Here is a 22,103-nt window from a genome sequence, read left to right on the forward strand (position 1 = left end):
TTCATTCATTTGGGAGGCAGTCTATTGAAATCAACAATATCTAAAACTTTCAGAGCTCTATGGCAGTCACTAATCTAAGAACTTTATAGGTATTAGCTCACTTAATTCTTCATATGTATATGTGTATATATATGAACATATATATGAGTGTGTGTGTATATATATATATATATATATAGTCAATGGACCTTTATTTTTTATTTATTTATATGTGGTGCTGAGAATCGAACCCAGTGCCTTACACATGCTAGGCAAGTGCTCTACCACTGAGCTACAACCTCAGCCCCAGAGATCATGCTTTTTAACTACTAATTTCTCTGCATAAACACTGGTTCTAGAGTAATTCCCTCTAGGTTCAAATTCTGCCTCTATCACTTGCAATTTGTGTGAAGGATCTCAATTACTTGTTTCCTGTGAATCTCAGTTTCCTTATCTGTTTGTCATATTGCATACAATCTAACTTTGTCCAGTGTCTGGCATGTAGTAAATTCTTTATATATTTACTTCTTTTTAGTGAGTCATTCATTAAAATATATAATTGAAGTGCCTAGCAAGTGCTTGTTGTTTTAAAAGGAGCACTTGAGCTGTTTTGTCTTTTTTCTAAGTTGCATACTTCAATATGTGACTCTGAAGAGCATAGCTGGCATAGGATGTGTTTAGTTTTGTATTTCTGTTATTTTTTTCTCCCATGGGTGAGTTTGGGAAAAAGAGAGAGTTTAATCAGGTAAGGAAGAATCTTCCTGTTGATTCATTTTATGGGTCACACAATTAAGTCAGACTTGCAAAAATAAATTATTCCTTGATTGAAACACGACTACTCTCTATCTGGAAAATTTATTTTCCCTGTTTGAGGGTATGCCTTTAGGTTTGGAAAGTTATACCTGGAGCTGGAGGGAACACCAACTTAGCCAGCTCCACTAAATTAGCCCACGCCACTAGAGAAATGACAAGTATGGAAGCCAGTTTACCCTCAAATTATCACTCCAGACTATATTTTAAAAGAAAATAAAAAATAAGTTTTGGAGCTGGGCGCAGTGGCATATGCCTGTTATCCCAGAGAATTGAGAGATGGAGGCAGAGGATCACAAGTTTGAGGCTACCCTCAGAAATTTAATGAGACCCTCAGCAACTTAGTGAGACCCCTGTTTCAAAATAAAAAATAAAGTTTTGGGGATGTAGTACAGAGTTTCAGAGTTAAAGTTTTCTGAGTTCAATCCCCAGTTAACCCCATTCCTCTCCCCCCGCCCCACCAAAAAAACCCCAAAAAAACTACTGGAACCCTGTTATTAGGGAGTGGCAGATGGAGTGCAACCCAAGACAGATTGGCTAGAGTATTTTGATAGAAAATAAGAAGCTAGAGAAAAAAATTTCTAAAAAATATAGCTGAAAGGATTCTATAAGCCCTTATATTTTTCTCTAGGCTGAGGATGTTTGTAACAGAAGATTGGCACAGGCTTTGTTTGGTTATTCTAATAGTGCTATTTTGAGATTTGTTTTCATTCCTCATATTTGTGTTTTATATCAGGGGTTTGACAGATCTGTGTTCTTTGCTTCTTTACAGTCCTGAGGCTTTCTACTAATGCAGGCCAATGGAAGGAAGCAGCTAGCAAGGTGACCCATGCATTGGTTAATATCAGGTAAGAAATGAAAATTTTTTTCTTTCAGAGTTCTTGACTCATCCTGAGGTTTATTGTACCTTTCTAAGTAGAATGCATTGAACACTACTGCTATTTTAAGCTCTGGTGTCTGTAGGAGTGGAAGAAATTGTCGTACTTGATCAAGAAAAGCAGGAGTACATGAGGTTTTCATTTGATCATATTGAAACAGCTCGAAGTGCTGGCTGTTCTGTGAATTTTCTACCAAGAGATGGTTGCAAGCCCTTTTCAGGCATCTTAGCTGCCAAAGTATTTTCTGTGCATAAGTCATCTGAAAGTTTTTTTCTGAAGATTTCTTCTGCTGTTCTTTATGACTTTAGTGGATGACTCATAGGGATCTAGAACTTTGACATTTTACTATATGTGCTGTTTCTATTTGTGGTAAAGAGAAGCAAATGGAGTCTGGACATAGGGCTAAGTGATTTTAGATTCCTTATGAAACAGCAAGGCAGTTACATGGTGCTGTATATGTTGGATGAAATTATGTCAGATGTGGTCATAGTCTTGAAGAAGCATTTCACTCACAGGAGTGAGCTGCCAATAAGTGGAGAGGAGAAAGTGCTTTTGCTATCATGAGACCTAAATCTGACTTTTCTTCCTTCTTCCCTTTGTGCCTATGATTTTCCATTTCTCAATAGTTATTAAATCATTTTTGCAAACAATTAAAAAAATTAATGTTGAGTAAAAGAGGCAAATCCAACAGATGGGGAACTTGATTTAGCTCCAGATGTAAGCCTTTCCAGACATTCCCATAATAGTAATGCACATTTACAACTTGGTTATAGATTCTAATGTGTGACAGAGCTGGGGTGTGATGTTTGTTTCTGTATATTTATTTTTCCTTTTTCTCTCTCTCTCTCTTTTTTTTTTTTTTTAAAGGTAAAATGTCCTGTCCCTGCAGTTATTTACTACAGTGCTTGGCACTTCTGAGAATAAAAGGAGAAGTGTAAAATTTGTGTGTGAGGAGGGCTGGGCTGAGGGAACAGGGGTTGAGATGTGCTAACAAGATTGCAATGAAGGTTGGACTCCTTACCTTTCCCCAGAGACATTTTGCAGCAAACACAATTTTATAAATCTCACAAATAAATGCATATCTATATCTAGCAAATAATCTAGACACTGTGGTGAAGTCTTTTGATAAATGTGAATTTCAGTAAGAATCAGGAACTATAAACAGTCTTCTTCCAAATATTTCTTTGTGACCCCAAGGGCAGTATGACAAATGTGGATGTTTGAAGGAAGCACAAAGTTCTGTGCTAGAGAATGAAGTGCATATGGGTATAATTTATGTTGTGTATTTACATAGGCTTTCCTGGCAGCTTCTTTTCATTTGGGGCCTGTTTCCTTGATCATATTCCTCTATGCTTCCTTTATCTCTAGTTTTCCTTTCAGTGGTTTCTGGGTTGGCTGCTGTCCTTATTCTCTCCACCGACCCATCAAACAGCTTGATGGTTAAAGCTCCGGGTCTCTCTTTTTTGTTGTTGTTGAGGGTGGGGTAGGATACTGGGTATTGAACCCAGGGCGCTTTCCCACCAAAGTACATCTCCAGACGTTTTTATTTTTTATTGTGAGATAGGGTCTCACTGAGTTTCTGAGGCTAATCTTGAACTTGTGATCCTCCTCCCTCAGCCTCCTGAGTAGCTGGGATTATAGGTGTGCATCACCACACCTGGCTGCCCTCTCCTTTTTCTGAATAATGGAGATAAAATTAGGCTAAACCTTGGGAAAAAACGCTCTAACCATGACCTCTTCCTTTGCTTTGCATCACTCTGTCAGGCCTCTACTTTTATTTTCATTCCTCAAACTTCTCTGATGAGCTTGCTGCAGAGAATAATCACATCATTTTCATTGTTGCTAATGAATTAGGATATATGCCTAAAGTAGCAAAAAAAAGAAAAAAAAAGACCTATCACTTTTCTCAAGAGATTGAAAGATGTATTTGAATTTATCACACTGAGTCTAGATCATGGAAAATACTAAGCACAGAAGTTTACCTTTTTTTCTTTCTAACATCTGTTTTTATCATTGCCAGACTTTGTGCTGCCCTTTCATATACTATCTTTTTATAAGTTTTAGGTGGACACTATATCTTTATTTTACATTTATGTGGTGCTGAGGATCGAACCCAGTGCCTCGTGCATGCTAGGTGAGCACTCTACCACTGAGCCACAACTCTAGCCCTTGTCATATGTTTCTTAAAATATACTTTTTCCCACTGAGGAAACTGAGCCTATAGATCTTGAATTGTGGTAAAACAGATAATAGTAGGCCATCCAACTCTAAGCCTAGAGCTCTTTCTTCCATACCATAATACCTCCTTCTTTTAGAGTTACAGCAAAAGCTACTATGGAGGTAAATAGAGAACACATCATGAAAGAAGCATGGAAATTTGAATTAGAAAAACTAGAGTTTTAATTTTTGTCTTTACCATTCACTATACGACCTTGAACAGATTACTTAGTTTTAGTTTTTCTGGACCTTTTTTTTTGTGTGTGTGTGTGTGGTACTGGGATTGAACCCAGGGCCTTGTGTATGCGAGGCAAGCACTCTACCAACTGAGCTGTATCCCCAGCCATTCTGGACCTCTTTCTATCACCTGTAAAACAGGAGTGATGATGATATCAACTATTTCACAGGATAGGGGTGGTAAAAATTATATATATTAAAGCTCTTATTGCTAGGTGCAGGGGCACATGCCCAGCAATTTAGGAGACCAAGGCAGAAAGATCATATGTTTGAGGGCAGCCTGGGCAACTTAATGAGACCCTGTCTCAAAGTAAAATAAAAAGGGCCGGATGTAACCCAGTGGAGAGCACCTTTGGGTTTAGTCCCCACTACAATAAACAAAATAAAACAAAACAAAATAAAACCTCTTAGGAAACTACAAAATTTTGGTCATTTCACTTAGCACAGTGTCTTCAGGTTTCATCTGTCTTGTAGCATGTGTCAGAATTCCTTCCTTTTAAGGCCACATAATCTCCCATTTTGTATATGTGCCACATTTTGTTCATCAGTTTATCTGTTGGTGGACACTTTAGTTGTAGTTCCCCTTTCATTGTCTTTTTACTTTTCCTTTTCTTTAGAGGAGTGGGTGAGTGGATACTTTGAATTGAACCCAGGGTTGCTCTACCACTGAACTACAACCCTAGTCTTTTTCTGCTTTTTATTTTGAGACAGGGTCTTGCTAAATTGCTGAGGCTGTCCTGGAACTTAAGATCCTCCTACCTCAGCTTCCCAAATGCTTGGGATTACAGGTGTGTGCCACTGTGCCCAGCTCTACCTTTTCTTTGTTGCACATAATGCCACTTTTGCTTCTTTTTGGCATCCACCCAGAATAAGAATTGCAGGATCATATGTTAGTCCTGTATTTGATTTTTTTGAGGAATCGCCACACTGTTACGTTGTTGGTGTTTTCTGGTGCTGAGGATTGAATCTGGGGCCTTGTGCATGCAAAGCGCGAACTCCGCCAGCTGAGCTATATCTCCAGCTTGTTGTTTTTGCAGTGCTGCTAGATGAGCACTCTACCACTGGGAGTGCCGGGAATTAAAGCCAGGGCCTTGAGCATGCTAGCCAAGTACTCTTATCACTGAGGCACATTCCCAACCCTACAGTGTTTTTTAGGTTTAGCATTTCAAGCATTCCTTACAGTGTTTCCTAAATACATTTTCATTTTTCTGTTCTGTAAAAGTTAAGATATTAACCTTAAAAGATGTTGTGCTTTTCTTTGTAGGTGGACCTGAGAATAGTTCAGGGAGTTCTCTTAGCTGAGGGCAAAAGAAATAGTATGCCTGAGCAGTCTCCAATACAGTGAGCCACGTTATGAGGGCTGCCTTATGCTCCTTTGCCTAGATCCTCTAAGGGCTTATGTTGTATATCCATGTCACTATTAACTTTGGGTGAGTGAGAAAACAGGAGCCTCTGTCAGAAAATCTGACCTGTAAGTTTCCTAGGGATACTGTGGGACATTTAACTATTGGTCACTAAGTTGGTTATCAAAGATAAAAATGTAAAGGTTTGACAGGAAAATTGTGATAGTGTGCTTAATTTGTTTCTGCTCTTCAATAAAGTTTATTTGTCTTAATCCCATAATTGGAAAGAATTTCTTAGGCAGAGTATCTTATAGTATGTTCATTGATAGCCATGGGAAGGGATTGAATTGCATCTGAAACTTAGACATTTAACAGCTGAGTGGCCTCCCAGACTGTTTTGCTGGTTGATGACAGCTTCATACTATGTTTTTGGGATTGCCTAGAATGTAGTGCATCTAATAAGTATCTTCACATAGTGTCCCCAGCAGGTGAAGGGAAGCAGGAAGGCTGCAAACTGTTCTGTTCTTTGGAACTTAGATTGTAGCAGTGGAAGTTAAAAGTACTTCCACATGCTTGGAGGGTTTAAATTGCTCAAATGTCAGTCTCTTTGCTTTTCACTTGTTTTTCTGGTTTAGTCATGCCAGTTATTTAATTGTTGGTTATTTGTGTTTAAACAATTTCTCTCTCTTCCTGTTTGATGCTTCAGTGAGATTCTTAAAGTGCAACTGCTTAGAAACTGCGATTTTTATTGGAACACCTGATGTCACCAACAAACAGGGCCCTGTGTTTTTCCTTCCCTCCCTATAAGAGAGTTGTTTTGTTGCTTTGATATAAAATAAAATATAGTGCTCTACCTTTTTTTTTTTTAAGATACTAGGGAGCACCCAGGGAGACACTCTCTCATTTTTTTGGCCCTTTTATTTGTTTATTTATATGTGGTGCTGATGATCAAATTCAGTGTCTCATACATGCTAGCCAAGTGCTCTACAACTGAGCTATAACCCTAGCCATAGGGACACTCTCTTTATCCTTAAGCTATGGCACTTGCCATGCCGTTCCCCCACACCCCCAATAGATTCCTAAGTTTTTGAGACTGGCCTGGACTTGAGATCCTCCTGCCTTATCCTCCCAAATTGCTGGGATTACAGGCATGTGTCATGGGGCACGGCCTACTTTTTACCTTTAAAATTCCACTTTCGGAATTTTAGCTTCAGCTGCCTCTACATATCTAACAATTCACAAGGAAGAATACTTTGAGGGGGTCATGTGCAGGGCTGGAAGGAAGATGTTTGGGAAGTTTTGCTTGGAGATTTCTGTACTAAATATTTCCTGCAGGCTATTTCAAGGAGGTCTTGTACTTTAGGAAAATGTTTGTTGATTTTTTTTAATTATTATTTTTTAGTTGTAGATGGACACAATACCTTTATTTTATATATTTATTTTTTATGTGGGGCTGAGGATCAAACCCAGTGCCTCAGGGACTGGGGTTGTGGCTCAGTGGTGGAGCACTTGCCTACCATGTGTGAGGCACTGGGTTCGATTCTCAGCACCGCAGATAAATAAATAAAGTTCATTGGCAACTAAAAAAAAATTAAAAAAAAAAAACAAAAAAAACCCAGTGCCTCATAAATGTGAGTCAAGCACTCTACCACAACCCCAGCCCATGTTTGTCGACTATTAATCTAATTAGTCAAAGAGGAAAGGAAGAATGTTATACTAAAATCTGACCTTTGTCTGACCAAACAACTTCAAGACAAGTAATTTGAGGCTCTTAATGAATATCTCTCCAAGTTAATATTTAAGTGCTTTTCATTTAATGAGCATTTTATTAGTATCAGTTTCAAAATCTGTTCTCTGCTCACAGAAAGAGTGGCTGAATCTCTGCAAATAGGTGTTTCTCTTGATTTGTAATTTTCTTTTTTTCCTTCTTTCTTTCTCCCCCTCGCCCCTACCTTTGTCCTGGGGATTGAATACAAGGGCGCTTTACTCCCAAATCTTTTTATTTATTTTTAAAATTTTCAGACAGAGTCTCACTAAATTGCTGAGACTCTGAGGTTAGCCTCAAACTTGTGATATTCCTGCCTCACCTTCCCAACTTGTTGGCATTATAGGTATGCACCACCACACTTGGCTTCAGAATTACTTTTTAGATATTGTTGTAGTTAGTTACAAACCTGGGGGATGGAATGCAATGTGAATTTAGTGCATTTCTTTATTATAAGTTTCTTAATTATTCATGTAGTGAGTTTGCCTCCTGTCTCCCTGGTTCACTGCATTTTATATATATATAGTTTTAGAGGGACACAATATATTTATTCATTTTTATGTGGTGCTGAGGATTGAACCCAGTGCCTTACATATACAAAGCAGTGCTCTACCACTGAGCTATAGCCCCAGCCCCTGCATGATCTTTTTATTCAAATGATAAAGTGGTTTTAGCACCCTTCCTGCTGCTTATGTGCTTATTTAGTTGTTTTCCTTGACCATCAATCAGTCAATCAATAAATAAATAGACTTTAACTGTATACTTCTAAGAAATAAGAGTAGCTTTTAGCTGTCTCTAGATAAGGGTATTCATTTAATCACCTTTTGGAATAAGCTGTGTATAAAATTTTGAATGTCACAGAAAGTATGACTTCAGACAGTTATCACTGTTGATGACAGTAAAGTTAGAGTTGGGAAGAGAATGTGAGTTCTCAGCCAACTAAAATCTCCCTGGCTCTTCTTGCCCATGATCCTCTTTGGGCTACAATATTTGCCTCATAGCCACAGTTCTCTTATCAAAATGAATACCAGTGAGTTGAGACGAAGAGTAGTTTGATACCCAGGCATTTCAACAGAAGGATGCAACTTAGTCTAGTGAGAAGTAAATATAAATTAATGTGATTAAGGATAGAAGCAAAGGCATTGAGTTGATGACTCTTAACTAGTGGCAAGTTTGTGAACATAACCTATTCTAGTTGTCTGCCCTATTGTGGTAGGTAGGCTCAGATTGTCACTCTAGTTAGAATTTATCAATAATGACCTTTTTTTCCCCCTTTTTTGTTAATCAGATCCTGCTGATCTTCCATTAGAGAGAATGAAAAGCATTATGTAGATTACAATAAAGCACCAAAATGAAGCTGCTCTAATCTTGTTTGCTCAGTGACTGGGAGCATTACTTACTATCCTAATAATGGCTCTTCCCTAATCTCTTAAGACTACAGATAGAAACAAAAAGCCAATGCTGAATCCCATGTGATTAATCATCTGATTTGCTTTAGCTTGGCTTATGCCTCATCTTCAGGTTTTGCTTTAGATCATAGCTAGGCCTGGTGATTTGCTATGAAATAAAGAAGTCTTAGTTTAGGAGACACAGATATTTGTAATGAAATACTAAGATTTTTATTTGGGGACTGCTATGATTTTAGGTGACTTTAGCATATAAAACCCATCTTGAACTCATCCTGAAATTCCCTGGAAGTTTTTTTACACTCTACGTACCTCTTCCCTTTACCATCTTAACTATTTTTTAAGTGTACAGTTCAGTGGTATTAAGTACATTCACATTGTTGTGTGACCATCACCACCATCTGTCTCCAAAGCTTTTTCTTCTTCACATAACACTCTAACTCCCTATTCCCTCTTCACTCCAGCTCCTGGCAACTATCATTCTATTTTTTGTTTCTATTTGACTATCCTAGGAACTTAATATAAGAAAAAATCATGTAATATTTGTCCTTTGTGACTGGTTTATTTCTCTTAATATTATGTCCTCAGACTTCATCCATGCTGTAGCATGTATCAGACTTTCCTTTTTATGGATGAGTAATATTCCATCGTATGTATACATTTTGTTTCGCTGTTGTATTGAGGACCTTGCTTTAAAGTTGTAGATGGACACAATACCTTTATTTTATTTATTTATTTTTATGTGGTGCTGAGAATCGAACCCAGTGCCTCATGCATGCTAGGCAAGTGCTCTACTACTGGGCCACAACTCCAGCTGTATAACATTCTTAGTAACTGTCAGGACATTTCTCTCTCTCTCTCCCTCCCTCCCTCCCTCCCTCCCTCCCTCTCTCCTTCTGGCAATTCTGGGGATTGAACCTAGGGGCAATTTACCACAGCAACATCCCCATCCTTTTTTATTTGTTTATATATGTTTTTGAGTTGGCCTCCAGCTGCAATCTTCCTGCCTCAGTCTCCTGAGTTGCTGGGATTACAGGCATGTGTCACCGTGCCTGGCTGCCAGGCTGTTTGTCAAACGGCTACACCATTTTACATTCCAATTTCTCCATATTCTTGCCAACTCTTGTTTTCTTTTTCTTTTTTTTTTTTGGTACTAGTTATCCTAGTGGGTGTGAAGTGTTATCTCTTTGTGGTTTTAATTTCTCTATGACTTTAGTAAATGTTGAGCATTTTTTCAATATATTTCTTGGCTATTTGTGTATCTTTCTTGGAGAAATGTCTATTCAAGTCCTTTTCTAATTTTTTTTAATTTTTTTATTGTTCAAAATATTACAAAGCTCTTGACATATCATATTTCATACATTTGATTCAAGTGGGTTATGAACTCCCATTTTTACCCCGTATACAGATTGCAGAATCACATCGGTTACACATCTACGTTTTTACATATTGCCATACTAGTGACTGTTGTATTCTGGTATCTTTCCTATCCTCTACTATCCCCCCTCCCTTACCCTCCCATCTTCTCTCTCTACCCCATCTACTGTAATTCATTTCTCTCCCTTGATTTTTTTCCCTTTCCCCTCACATCCTCTTATATGTAATTTTGTATAACAATGAGGGTCTCCTTCCATTTCCATGCAATTTCCCTTCTCTCTCCCTTTCCCTCCCACCTCTCGTCCCTGTTTAATGTTAATCTTTTTCTCATGCTCTTCCTCCCTGCTCTGTTTTTAGTTGCTCTCCTTATATCAAAGAAGACATTTGGCATTTGTTTTTTAGGGATTGGCTAGCTTCACTTAGCATAATCTGCTCTAATGCCATCCATTTCCCTGCAAATTCCATGATTTTGTCATTTTTTAGAGCTGAGTAATACTCCATTGTGTATAAATGCCACATTTTTTTAATCCATTCATCTATTGAAGGGCATCTAAGTTGGTTCCACAGTCTAGCTATTGTGAATTGTGCTGCTATGAACATCAGTGTAGCAGTATCCCTATAGTACGCTCTTTTAAGGTCTTCAGGGAATAGTCCGAGAAGGGCAATAGCTGGGTCAAATGGTGGTTCCATTCCCAGCTTTCCCAGGAATCTCCATACTGCTTTCCAAATTGGCCGCACCAATTTGCAGTCTCACCAGCAATGTACAAGTGTACCCTTTTCCCCACATCCTCGCCAGCACTTGTTGTTGTTTGACTTCATAATGGCTGCCAATCTTACTGGAGTGAGATGGTATCTTAGGGTGGTTTTGATTTGCATTTCTCTGACTGCTAGAGATGGTGAGCATTTTTTCATGTACTTGTTGATTGATTGTATATCCTCCTCTGAGAAGTGTCTGTTCAGGTCCTTGGCCCATTTGTTGATTGGGTTATTTGTTTTCTTATTGCTTAATTTTTTGAGTTCTTTGTATACTCTGGATATTAGGGCTCTATCTGAAGTGTGAGGAGTAAAGATTTGTTCCCAGGATGTAGGCTCCCTATTTACCTCTCTTATTGTTTCTCTTGCTGAGAAAAAACTTTTTAGTTTGAGTAAGTCCCATTTGTTGATTCTAGTTATTAACTCTTGTGCTATGGGTGTCCTATTAAGGAATTTGGAGCCCGACCCCACAATATGTAGATCAGAGCCAACTTTTTCTTCTATCAGACGCAGAGTCTCTGATTTGATATCAAGCTCCTTGATCCATTTTGAGTTAACTTTTGTGCATGGTGAGAGAAAGGGATTCAGTTTCATTTTGTTGCATATGGATTTCCAGTTTGCCCAGCACCATTTGTTGAAGATGCTATCCTTCCTCCATTGCATGCTTTTAGCCCCTTTATCGAATATAAGATAGTTGTAATTTTGTGGATTGGTTTCTGTGTCCTCTATTCTGTACCATTGATTTGTTTATTTTTTCATATTATAATTTTAGGTTTTCTTTATGTACTCTAGATCAGTCTTTTTTAATATTTATTTTTTAGTTGGACATAATATCATCTTTATTTTATTTATTTTTATGTGGTGCTGAGAATCGAACCCTTGCACATGCTAGGCGAGTGCTGTACCTAACCCCAGCCCTCTAGATCAATCCTTTATTAGTTGATTTGCAGATATTTTCTTCCATTCCATGGGTTGCCATTCATTTTGTAGATGATGTTTTATCAAATTGAGAATGTTCCATTCTATTCCTTGTTCGTTGAGACTTTTATCATAAATAATTTGTGGATTTGTACTCATTGTTCTTTAAATGTATGGTGGAATTATTAGAGCCTGGGATTTTTTTTTCAGGTTTTTTTTTTCTTTTATTAGTTCAATTTCTTTGTTATAGTTCTATGAAGAAGAGATCGGGCACCTCACAGTGGTATGGACATAGACATGTTATAGTTCTATTCAGATTGTCTATTTTTTTTTTTTTTTTGCTTATCTTTGGTATTTGTGTCATCGTAAGTATTTTTTCATTTCATCTAAATTGCCTTAATTTATTGGCACAGTCATTTATAGTATTACTTTATACTTATTTATAGTATAGTATTTTTTCTTTGATTTCTGATTCTAATAATTAGAGTTTCTTCTCCTTTTCTTTGCCAGTCTAGCTAATTTATTATTCCATTTTTATTGATCTTCTCAAATAATGTTGTTTCACTGATTTTTCTTTTTCTGTTTCATTAATTTCTACTATAGTCTTTATTATTTCTTTCCTTCTGCTTTCTTTAGACTTAATTTGATTTCTTTAATATTTATTTTTTAGTTGTAGTTGGATGCCGTACCTTTGTTTTATTTATTTTTATGTGGTGCTGAGGATCGAACCCAGGGCCGTGCACATGCTCGGCAAAAGCTCTACCGCTGAGCCACAACCCCAGCCCCTTAATTTGTTCTTCTATTTAAAAAAAAAAAAACAACTCATTAAATTTAATTAATTCTGAACATAATGGAATGAACTTAGAAATCAACAACAGAAAGAAATTTGGAGAACATATTTTATATTGTTTGTGTTGTTTTAAATTTATTGAGGTAGGGCTGGTGTTGTAGCTCAGTGGTAGAGTGCTTGCCTAGCATGTTCAAGGCCTTTAGTTCAATTCCTAGTACCACACACACACACACACAAAAAAAAAAAAAAAAAAAAAAAAAAGGGATGTAAATTTATTGAGGTTTGTTTTATGGCCTCACATATGATCTTAGAGAGTATTCGTATGCATTTGAGGGAAATGAATATTCTGCTATTGTGGATGGTGTGTTCTGTGAAAGTCTGTTAGGTCTAATTGCTTTATAATGTTGTTCATGTCTTCCATTTCTTTGTTAATCTGTCATTTTTTCATGCTTTTATTTAATTTTTTTATTAGAGCATTGCAGTTATACATTATATTCAGGTTCATTTTGACAAAATAATAATGCAAGGAATTAATTTCAATTCCCATTCTGCCTCCCTTTTTCTTCTACCCCTCTGTCCCCTTATTCTCCTTTGTCTACTCTACTGATCTTCCTTTCACTCTTTCATTTATTTGATTGGTACTTTTTACATATACATAAAGGTGAAATTCCCTTGGTACTTTATGCATATAACAGGATTTTCTTAAATTCTTTCCACATTTCTTCCCCTTTCCTTTTCTTCCCCCATCCCTCTCATTTTCCTCCTTCTACTCCACTGATTTTCCCTATATATTTATGATATCTGATCCCCCATCACCACCTTCTTTCCTTTATTTTGCTGTAGCTTCCACATATGAGAGAAAACATTTGACCTTTGATTTTCTGAGTCTGGCTTATTTCACTTAGCAAGATTTTCCCCATTTCTATCCATTTACCAGCAAATGCCATAATTTCATTCTTTTTTATGACTAAGTAAAACTCCATTATGTATATATACCACATTTTCTACACTTTTAATCTATTTGTATCTTTGAATCTAAAATGTATTTTTGGTATGTAGTTGGATAATTCTTTCTTAATCCAGTCTGACAATCTCTGACTTTTGATTGGATTGTTTATTCCATCCAAATTTAATGTTATTAATGATACAGTTGGATTTACATCTGCTATTTCCTTTTTGATATATCTGTTGTCCTTTTTGTTCCTCTGTTCTTTCTCTACTGCTTTCTTTTGCATTAAGTATTTTCTAATGTAGTGTTTTTATTTAATACTTTTTTTCACTAATTTTTAAAAAGTTATTTCCCTAATCGTTGCTCTAGGGCTTACTATATGCACCTTGATTTATTGGACTCAGATTGATTGATTTTAAACAGTCTATTGCCCATGTTGCCCACACTGGCCTTCAGTTCCTGAGCTCAAATGATCCTCTTGCCTCAGTCTCCAGCCTCAGTCTCCAGCCTTAGTAGCTGGGATTACAGGCACATAATACCATACCTGACCCAGATTTATAATCATTTAATTTCAGGGACATATAGAAACATTATTCCTTTGAAGCTCTAAATAACATAGATGCATAATAAACTTTTTAAAAAATAGTTTTGTAGTTGTAGATGGACAGAATTCCTTTATTTATTTTTATGTGGTGCTAAGGATCGAACCCAGTGCCTCACACATGCTAGCCAAGCGCTCTGCTGCTGAGCTACAGCCCCAGCCCCTCAATACACTTTCTTTGCAAAAAACCCCAAAAACTAAAATGGGAAATTCCTTATATTTTCCGAGAAAGTGAGTACTTATCAGAAATAATACTCTACTTTTGTCCACTTTTTCATATCTGTATTGAGGACTATTTGATAATGGGGTAAAAGTCTGTGTTTAGATTGTATATATATATATTTCTGTTGTGGGAGATTTTCTTACACATAGGTAGTAAACACAGCATTTTAGATCTTGCACTATTCCCTGGTGAGCTAATAGCCCACAGCTATTTCTTTTCCTATACCTAGATATAAGCAGTCAGAGCTCATTGCGTATTTATTTATTTATTTTTAGTTGTAGTTGAACACAATACCTTTATTTTTATTTATTTATTTATTTGTTTGTTTGTTTATGTGGTGCTGAGGATCGAATCCAGAGCCTCGCACATGCTAGGCAAGCGCTCCACCGCTGAGCCACAACCCCAACCAGCTCATTGGCTTTTGATGCCCTCATGTTAAACTTTATAACAAAGGAAAAGTATAGGTACAAAAAGTAGGGCTAATTGATGAACATTTGTTTGGGGGGCATAACATTTAAAGAGGACATACTGCTTTGATGTGGAATGACTGAAGGACTTTTTAACTGTGCTTTTTTTTTTTATGTCTGGAGTCTGTATTAGTTTGTGGAAGATAATCTTGTTACATGCTTTGTCTCTTGCATCTCATTTTCTTCTAGTAATGTAGGGGCTGCTGATTGTAGCTTGTTTTTACTGGCTCAAGTGGGGGGCTATTTCTGGAGTATTGCTCCTGGGAGAAAAGGAGTCAACCTTGAGCTTAGCCCTCTGTCCTCAATCAAGCTACTGCACTGTGAAATAGAAGGATCTGTTCGGTGGGTTCCAGGTACATGCTCTCAGAGTCTCACTTGAAACCTTGTAGGTGTGGGGGTCTTATTCTTTATATAAAGTCAGTGTGAACAGCCAACTTGAGGAACCTTGTTAAGAACATTTTATTGTCATTGTGAGTCAGTTGGGAGAGATCTTGTATGTATCTAATGACCTACTTTGTTGTTTTAGCATACAAATAATCTTTTTGCTTGTTAATTACACTGATATTTTCTTATTACGAATTATGTCAAATATTTACTTGAGCCTTTTGGAGGTGATTAGGAGGGGATTGCCTTGGTGTCTTTAATAGAGTAGTTGCAACCCCCGCTCCACCTCAAAAAAAAAAAAGAATAGTTGCTTCCTGGTGATTACAAGTAATTGAGTGTCCTAGGCTTTGACATAAATTGAAAGGGATATTATTGAGCACACAGTTGACACAGTTGTAGATGAAATTGCTGAGAGCAATGGAAGCAAAATGGATGATTGTCAGTTTATTCCAGAATGTTCTTTTGAACCCAGGCATGCTTTTCCACTCAGCAGACACAGACAGACATTTCTTCAACAATGCCAACTTAAAGTTTCTTAGTCCCAGGTGTGAGAGTAAATGGCCTCTATGTGTCAGGAGAATGAATTCTACCCCGCTTTTTTTTTTTTTTTTTTTCCTGGTGCTGAGATTAATCCCAGAGCCTTGTTCAGGCTAAGCAATATGATCTTCCACTGGACTACACCCCAGTCCCTTTCCCGTCTTTTTAGGTCCACAGTCTTATTCCATTCTTTCTTGCTTGTTTTTGTTTTCAATTTTTTTCTTTTTTTATTTTGGTACCAGATTAAACTCAGGGGTACTTGACAACTGAGCCACATCCCTAGCCCTGTTTTGTATTTTATTTAGCCCTATTTTGTATTTTGTTTAGAGACAGGGTCTCTGAGTTGATTAGCGCCTCGCTGTTGGTGAGGCTGGCTTTGAACTCGCAATTCTCCTGTCTCAGCCTCCCTATCCATTGGGATTATAGGCATACACCATGGTGCCTGGCTTTTGTTGTTGCTTGTTTGTTTTTATTCTTGCTTGCTTTGTTTTTTTAAAGTTTTATTTTGGTACTTGGAATTTTGAACCCAGGCATGCTTTACCACTCAGCAGACACAAGCAGAGATTTCTTCAACAAATGCCAACTTAAAGTTTCTTTGGATTATTGTGAACAATATGAGAAATATCCCTATGAGTTTAATCACTTTAAATTCTCAGGTTTATACTAGAATGGCCATCAGACCTTTCATTTCCATTGGACTTTGACCTTGAAGGTTAATAGTGCCTAGAGCACACAAAGCCTTCAAGGTCAAAGACCTACAGAAAAGAAATCTGATACCTTAGCCTTCTAGTATGAACCTGAGAATTTAGAGTGATTAAACTCATTCGGACACTTCTCATAATATATAAGCAAATGTTCACTATTGAAGAATAAGCAAATGTCCATTTGTGTGTCTGAGAGAGAGAGGATCTATCAGTGATGTCTGCCTTCTTTATAGACTTATGGATTGCACCTGGAATTGCACCTGGAAAGAAATCTTTCTGTAACATGTGGAAACTAACCATCCAATCATGGTCCTCTTTCTTCTCTTGTGATTAGTAATGTGCCTGAATTCAGACTGCTTCCTTAGGATTAACTTTTCATATGACCATAGTGAAATGGCTCAAGGTGTATCATTCAAACATGTACATCCAGGATGTCAGAGGAGGTAGAAAATACTGACTTTAATGCCCTGTCACCAATATTTGATTCACTACTTTATTGTTTCTTTATTTTTTTAAAATTTGTTCATTTTAGATATACATGACAGTAGAATGTATTTTCACATATTATACATACATGGAGTATAACTTAATTCTAATTAGAATCTCATTCTTGTGGTTGTACATGATAGGGAGTTTCACTGCTGATACACAGAATCTCTCTCTCCCTCTCTCTCTGTTTTTTGTAGTTGGAGATGACTTTTTATTTTTTTTGTGGTGCTGGGGATCGATCCCAGTGACTCACTTGTGTGAGGCAAGTAAGTGCTCTGCCACTGGGCTACAGTCCCAGTTTAGAATCTAACTCTTTACAACATAAACTGATTGGTTCTATTTCTCCTTTCAGATTCAGCACCAAACAATTTACTCTGTCTTCTAAATGTTAACTTCTTCAAAGGACTTATAGGTAGTACTGCTCTTTGATAGAGAAGATATCCTTTCTTCCCTCAATTATTCTTCATATGACATGGCTTCAGAATCTTCTGGCTTGCTGTGATTGTCCTTTAGAAATATTTTGATTTATTAATTTACCTCTTAAAGCATGGCACTAGAGTTACCAAATATATAATCAAGCAAATGTTTATTGGAATAAAGGACACCTAGAACTGGATCTAGATATGTGCTCAGATTATAAGGAGACTTGCTAGCACCCATGAATCAGACATATTTTATTTACAACCTTTAATTGCTTTAGATTATTTGGCAGCTAAACCACACTGTTAGTTCATAGCACATTTGGGGTCCAATAAAAACCTTCCAATTTTTTTAGAGTGACTTGCTCTCAAATCAGCCTTCTCCCATTCTATACTTGTTCAGTTGGTAGTAATATTTTTCTTTGTTTTGCATTGTGATACTGATATTTTAACATTACCTGCTTATTGTAAAAACATTTAATGAAAAGAACAAAGTAAAGTAGGTTCATCTAAAATCTTAAACCTTTTTAAAAAATTTTTTGTAGTTATAGGTGGACAGAATGCCTTTATTTTATTTGTTAATTTTATTTATTTATTAATTTTTATGTGGTGCTGAGGATCGAATCCAGTACCTCACAACCCCAGCCCCTCCAGGTTTTTCTTTAACATGCCATTCTCCTGCTTCTTCCTGCCATTGTTACTATGCCTTGTGGACACTAGTTTTAAAATTAAGAAATGAGAAAAAATGTACAGATAAAGGGCAATAGGCAATAAAAAAACAGTCTGGGGACTGGGGTTGCAGCTCAGTGGTAGAGTACTTGCCTAGCATGTGTGAGGCACTGGGTTTGATCCTCAGCACTGCATATATATATATATATATATATATATATAAACAGTTTTGGTCATGTGCCATGGCACATACCTGTAATCCTAGCTACTCAGCAGGCTGAGGCAGGAGGATTGCAACTTCCAGTCCAGACTGGGCAATTTAGTAAGACCCTGTCTAAAAATAAAAATATAGTTCAGTGATAGAGCACTTACCTACAGCAAGCACAAGGTCCTGGATTCAGTCCCCAGTACTGCAGACAACAACAACTGTGAGGGTGTAGTAAGGCTGGATGAGAGAGCTTTACTGAAAAGTCTGATGCTCTTTATTGTTTTTTTCCTTTTAATAGGTAGTAAGCTCACTGGTTACAATAAAGGCTCTTCCAAGTTGGGATCCTTATAGATGGAAAAGTGTAAAACTCACTGCTGCTAGCTAGTTTTTCTCTAAACAACCTTTGCTGTGTGTTTGCATTTCCCTGAGTGTTTAAAGGAGGTATATGATAATCTGAAACTGAAACTGAGGCAGTGTTTTAACCAGGCAATTAATGGCATGGTAAGAATTTTTAGCTCCAGTAGATTAATTGTTAAATGAATTGTGTCTGCATTTTACTGTGATATTAACCTAATTATAAATAGTGTTACATAGTAAAAGATAAAAATAAACAAAATTATGTACTCAGTGATCAGACTTTAGAAATTTTCAACTCTAAGGAAAGATTTTCTTACGCTGTCTCTTGCTGTACTTTTTATGGAGGTTTTGATTAATTTTACCCTGATTATACATGTCTCCCTGGAATTCAGATATTGTGCATACTTTAGCAAAGTGGGCTCCTGTATTAAGAGGTTTAATGATATTTTTGTTCTAATTGGTTTCTATATAATTTCTTTTTAAACCAATAACGTGAGTAGGATGTCAAACAGGGTGTGCTAATGCGTTTTTACTACTCTGAACACCAAAGAACATTAATTTCTCTATTATTGGACACTATTTTTATATGATAAGAATTCTCAATCTCAAGGAAACTCCAAAGAGAGTTGATTTCCACTGGTATCTCCTCTTACACATTCATCTTTGTGAAAAGGCAACTGGAATAGCCTCCATAGTTGGAATTCACTCAGGATAGCAGAGGGCCCAAGATTACTGACCAGGGATTGACTGTACCTCATCTATGTTTCCTTTTAATTGAGGTATTATTTATGTATGGTAAAATGTAACATAGTAGGTGTGTAACTGGACTTTTAATATATCATCTGTATAAATCACCAGCCAGATCATATCTGTTGCTTCACAAAGTTCCTTTGTGACCCTCCTTTTTCTGTCAGTAGTCCCTTTCCCCAGAACTATGCCCTTTTCTGACTTCTCTCAGCATAAATTATTTTATCTTTTTCTTGCTTTGCAGGCTTGGTCTCATGGTGCTAGACAAGCTCTTGTGACTGATCCATACCTCAAGTCCCTTGCCTAATCTTGAATTGAATCATATAGTATATTCTCTTTGATGTTAAACTTTTTTTTTTTTTTCTTTTCCTGGTACTGAGGATTGAACTCAGGGGTGCTCTACACTGAGCTAGCTGCATCTCTAGCCCTTTTTATTTTTATTTTTTTATTTTTTATTTTTTTTAAAGAGAGAGAGAGAATTTTAATCTTTTATTTATTTTTTTTAGTTTTTGGCGGGCACAACATCTTTGTTTGTATGTGGTGCTGAGGATTGAACCCGGGCCGCACGCATGCCAGGTGAGCGCACTACCGCTTGAGCCACATCCCCAGCCCTAGCCCTTTTTATTTTGAGACAGTCTTTTTTTTTTTTTTAAGTTGTAGATGATCCAATACCTATATTTTATTTATTTATTTTTATGTGGTGCTGAGGATTGAACCCAGTGCCTCACACATACTAGACAAATGCTTAACCACTGAGCTACAATCCCACCCCATGAGACAGGGCCTTGCTAAATCCCCAGACTGGTCTTCCTGTCCAGGCTGATCCTCCTGCTTAAGCCTCCTGAGTCTCTGAGATTATAAATGTGTACCATTAGTTCTGGCATTTTCTAAGGCTTTTGAGATTTATCTACTTTTCGGTGTATATTAATAGTTAATTAATTCCATTTTTAAAAGAAATTTAAGATTTTAATTATAAAAATGTATATAGGGGCTGGGGATGTGGCTCAAGCAGTAGCGCGCTCACCTGGCATGCGTGCGGCCCGGTACATACAAAGATGTTGTGTCCGTCGATAACTAAAAAATAAATATGAAAATTCTCTCTCTCTCCCTCCCTCCCTCCCTTCCTCCCTCTCTCTCTCCCTCCCTCCCTTCCTCCCTCTCTCTCTCTCTCTCTCTCTCCCCCTCCCTCTCTCACTCTCTCTTTAAAAAAAAAGTATATAATGGGAAATTTACCATCTTAACCATTTTAAAAAAATATTTATTTCTTTATTTTTTTAGTTGTAGATGGACACAATACCTTTACTTTATTTATTTTTATGTAGTTCTGAGGATTGAACCCAGGGCCTTGCACGTGCTAGGTGAGCGCTCTACCATTGAGCCACAACCCCAGCCCCCATCTTAACCATTTTTAAGTGTTCAGTTCAGTAGTGTTAAGTGTATTCACACTGTTGTGGAATAGATTGCTAGAAAATTTTTATCTTGCAAAACTGAAACTCTTACCCATTAAACAACTTCAATGACCCTCTTTCCTCAGTGTCTGCCAACCACCATTTTACTTTCTATATCTATGAATTTGACTATTTTAATTGCCTTATATAAGTAAAAACATAAAATATCTTTTTGTAATGGGTTCTTTTCCCTTAGCTTAATATTCTTTCTGTGTTGTATCCTGTATCAGAATTTCCTTCCTATTTAAGGCTGAATAATATTTCATTGTATTGGTACATTATATTTCATTTATACATTATATTTCATTATGGATAAATGAAAATGTTGATGGGCATATGTTGATGGGCACTTGGTTTGCTTCTGCCTTTTTTTGGCTATTATGAATAATGCTGCTCTGAATGTGGGTGTGCAAGCAACTAGTAATTAATTCCTTTTTATTACTGAGCAATGTTTTGTTATTGCATAAAAACTCTATACCAATGTTTAATTATTCTCCCTATTTCTCTATTGGATTCTCTAAGCCTCTGATCTCACTTGTCATTTTTCTGTCACTTTCTTTGTTTCATTGTGTTTCCAGTGCTTGTCCCCTTCATTTGCCCCCTTTCCACCTGCAGAATAAAATTTAAGCTCTGAAGTATGAAACACATTGTCATTCTTAATATTCTAGGAAAAATAAATAGGATAAGTCATCTAACTGCAGCTATACCAGACCACCCAGAGTTCTTTGGAACAACCAGAGATGTCTGTAGTTCTCTGGACAATCTGTCTTATTTATACTTCTGGTCCTTTGTATATGTCCCCTCCCTGCCTGGACTGTCCTTCCCCAATTTGTCAGCTTGTCTCTTGAAATAGTATATCTTGAGCATTGTCTCATCCTTAGAACCAGGCCTGGCTATACAAAAGTAGTGAATATCCACTTATCTGTTGTCTTCTTTACCAGTCTGTAAAACTTTTGAAGATAGGTGGCATCCATGTCTTATTCACCTTAGAAACACAGTCCTGGCGTTTAGTGATTTTTTGTTGTTGTTATTGTTGAGCATAGTAGGTTGATACAGAGTTCCTCTGTCTTAGAAAGTAGGGATTCAAGATACTGCCAGGCCTGACCTGGAATGAGTAAGGAGAAATGGTTCTTCAGTTGTTGGGCTGATAGAGGGAGGCAATAAGGAAGGTTCAGAGATAATAGCTCAGAGAAAGTCTAAACAAAAATGCCAGGCAGATACTCCAAACAGAAATGGTCTGAAGGGCCCTGCAGAATCTTCTGTCATTCTAATCTAAGGTCAAGGCAGTGGTACAAATTAGAGAGATTAGCAAAAGGAAGTTTGAAGAAAGGGGTAAGGATTAAAATCTAGAGAAAAATGGTCTGGGACAAATAGTATATCTGTAACAGCTTTTCTCAAATTGTGAAAGTGTGAAAAGCACAATTTTTC

At 37.0% G+C, this 22,103-nt stretch overlaps 1 protein-coding gene across 2 annotated transcripts in view; it reads left to right on the top strand.

Moving 5' to 3' along the window:
- Nucleotides 1-22,103, top strand: part of Armh3 (armadillo like helical domain containing 3) — a 184,564-nt gene that overhangs the window by 94,156 nt on the left and 68,305 nt on the right. For both annotated transcript variants that reach the window (XM_027930424.2, XM_027930423.2), the window contains one exon: nt 1,562-1,637. In XM_027930424.2, the coding sequence (XP_027786225.1) occupies nt 1,562-1,637 (76 nt within the window). The remainder of the gene's footprint in view (nt 1-1,561; nt 1,638-22,103) is intronic.

Source organism: Marmota flaviventris, chromosome 4 (genome assembly GCF_047511675.1).
Source record: "Marmota flaviventris isolate mMarFla1 chromosome 4, mMarFla1.hap1, whole genome shotgun sequence".
Taxonomy (NCBI): domain Eukaryota; kingdom Metazoa; phylum Chordata; class Mammalia; order Rodentia; family Sciuridae; genus Marmota; species Marmota flaviventris.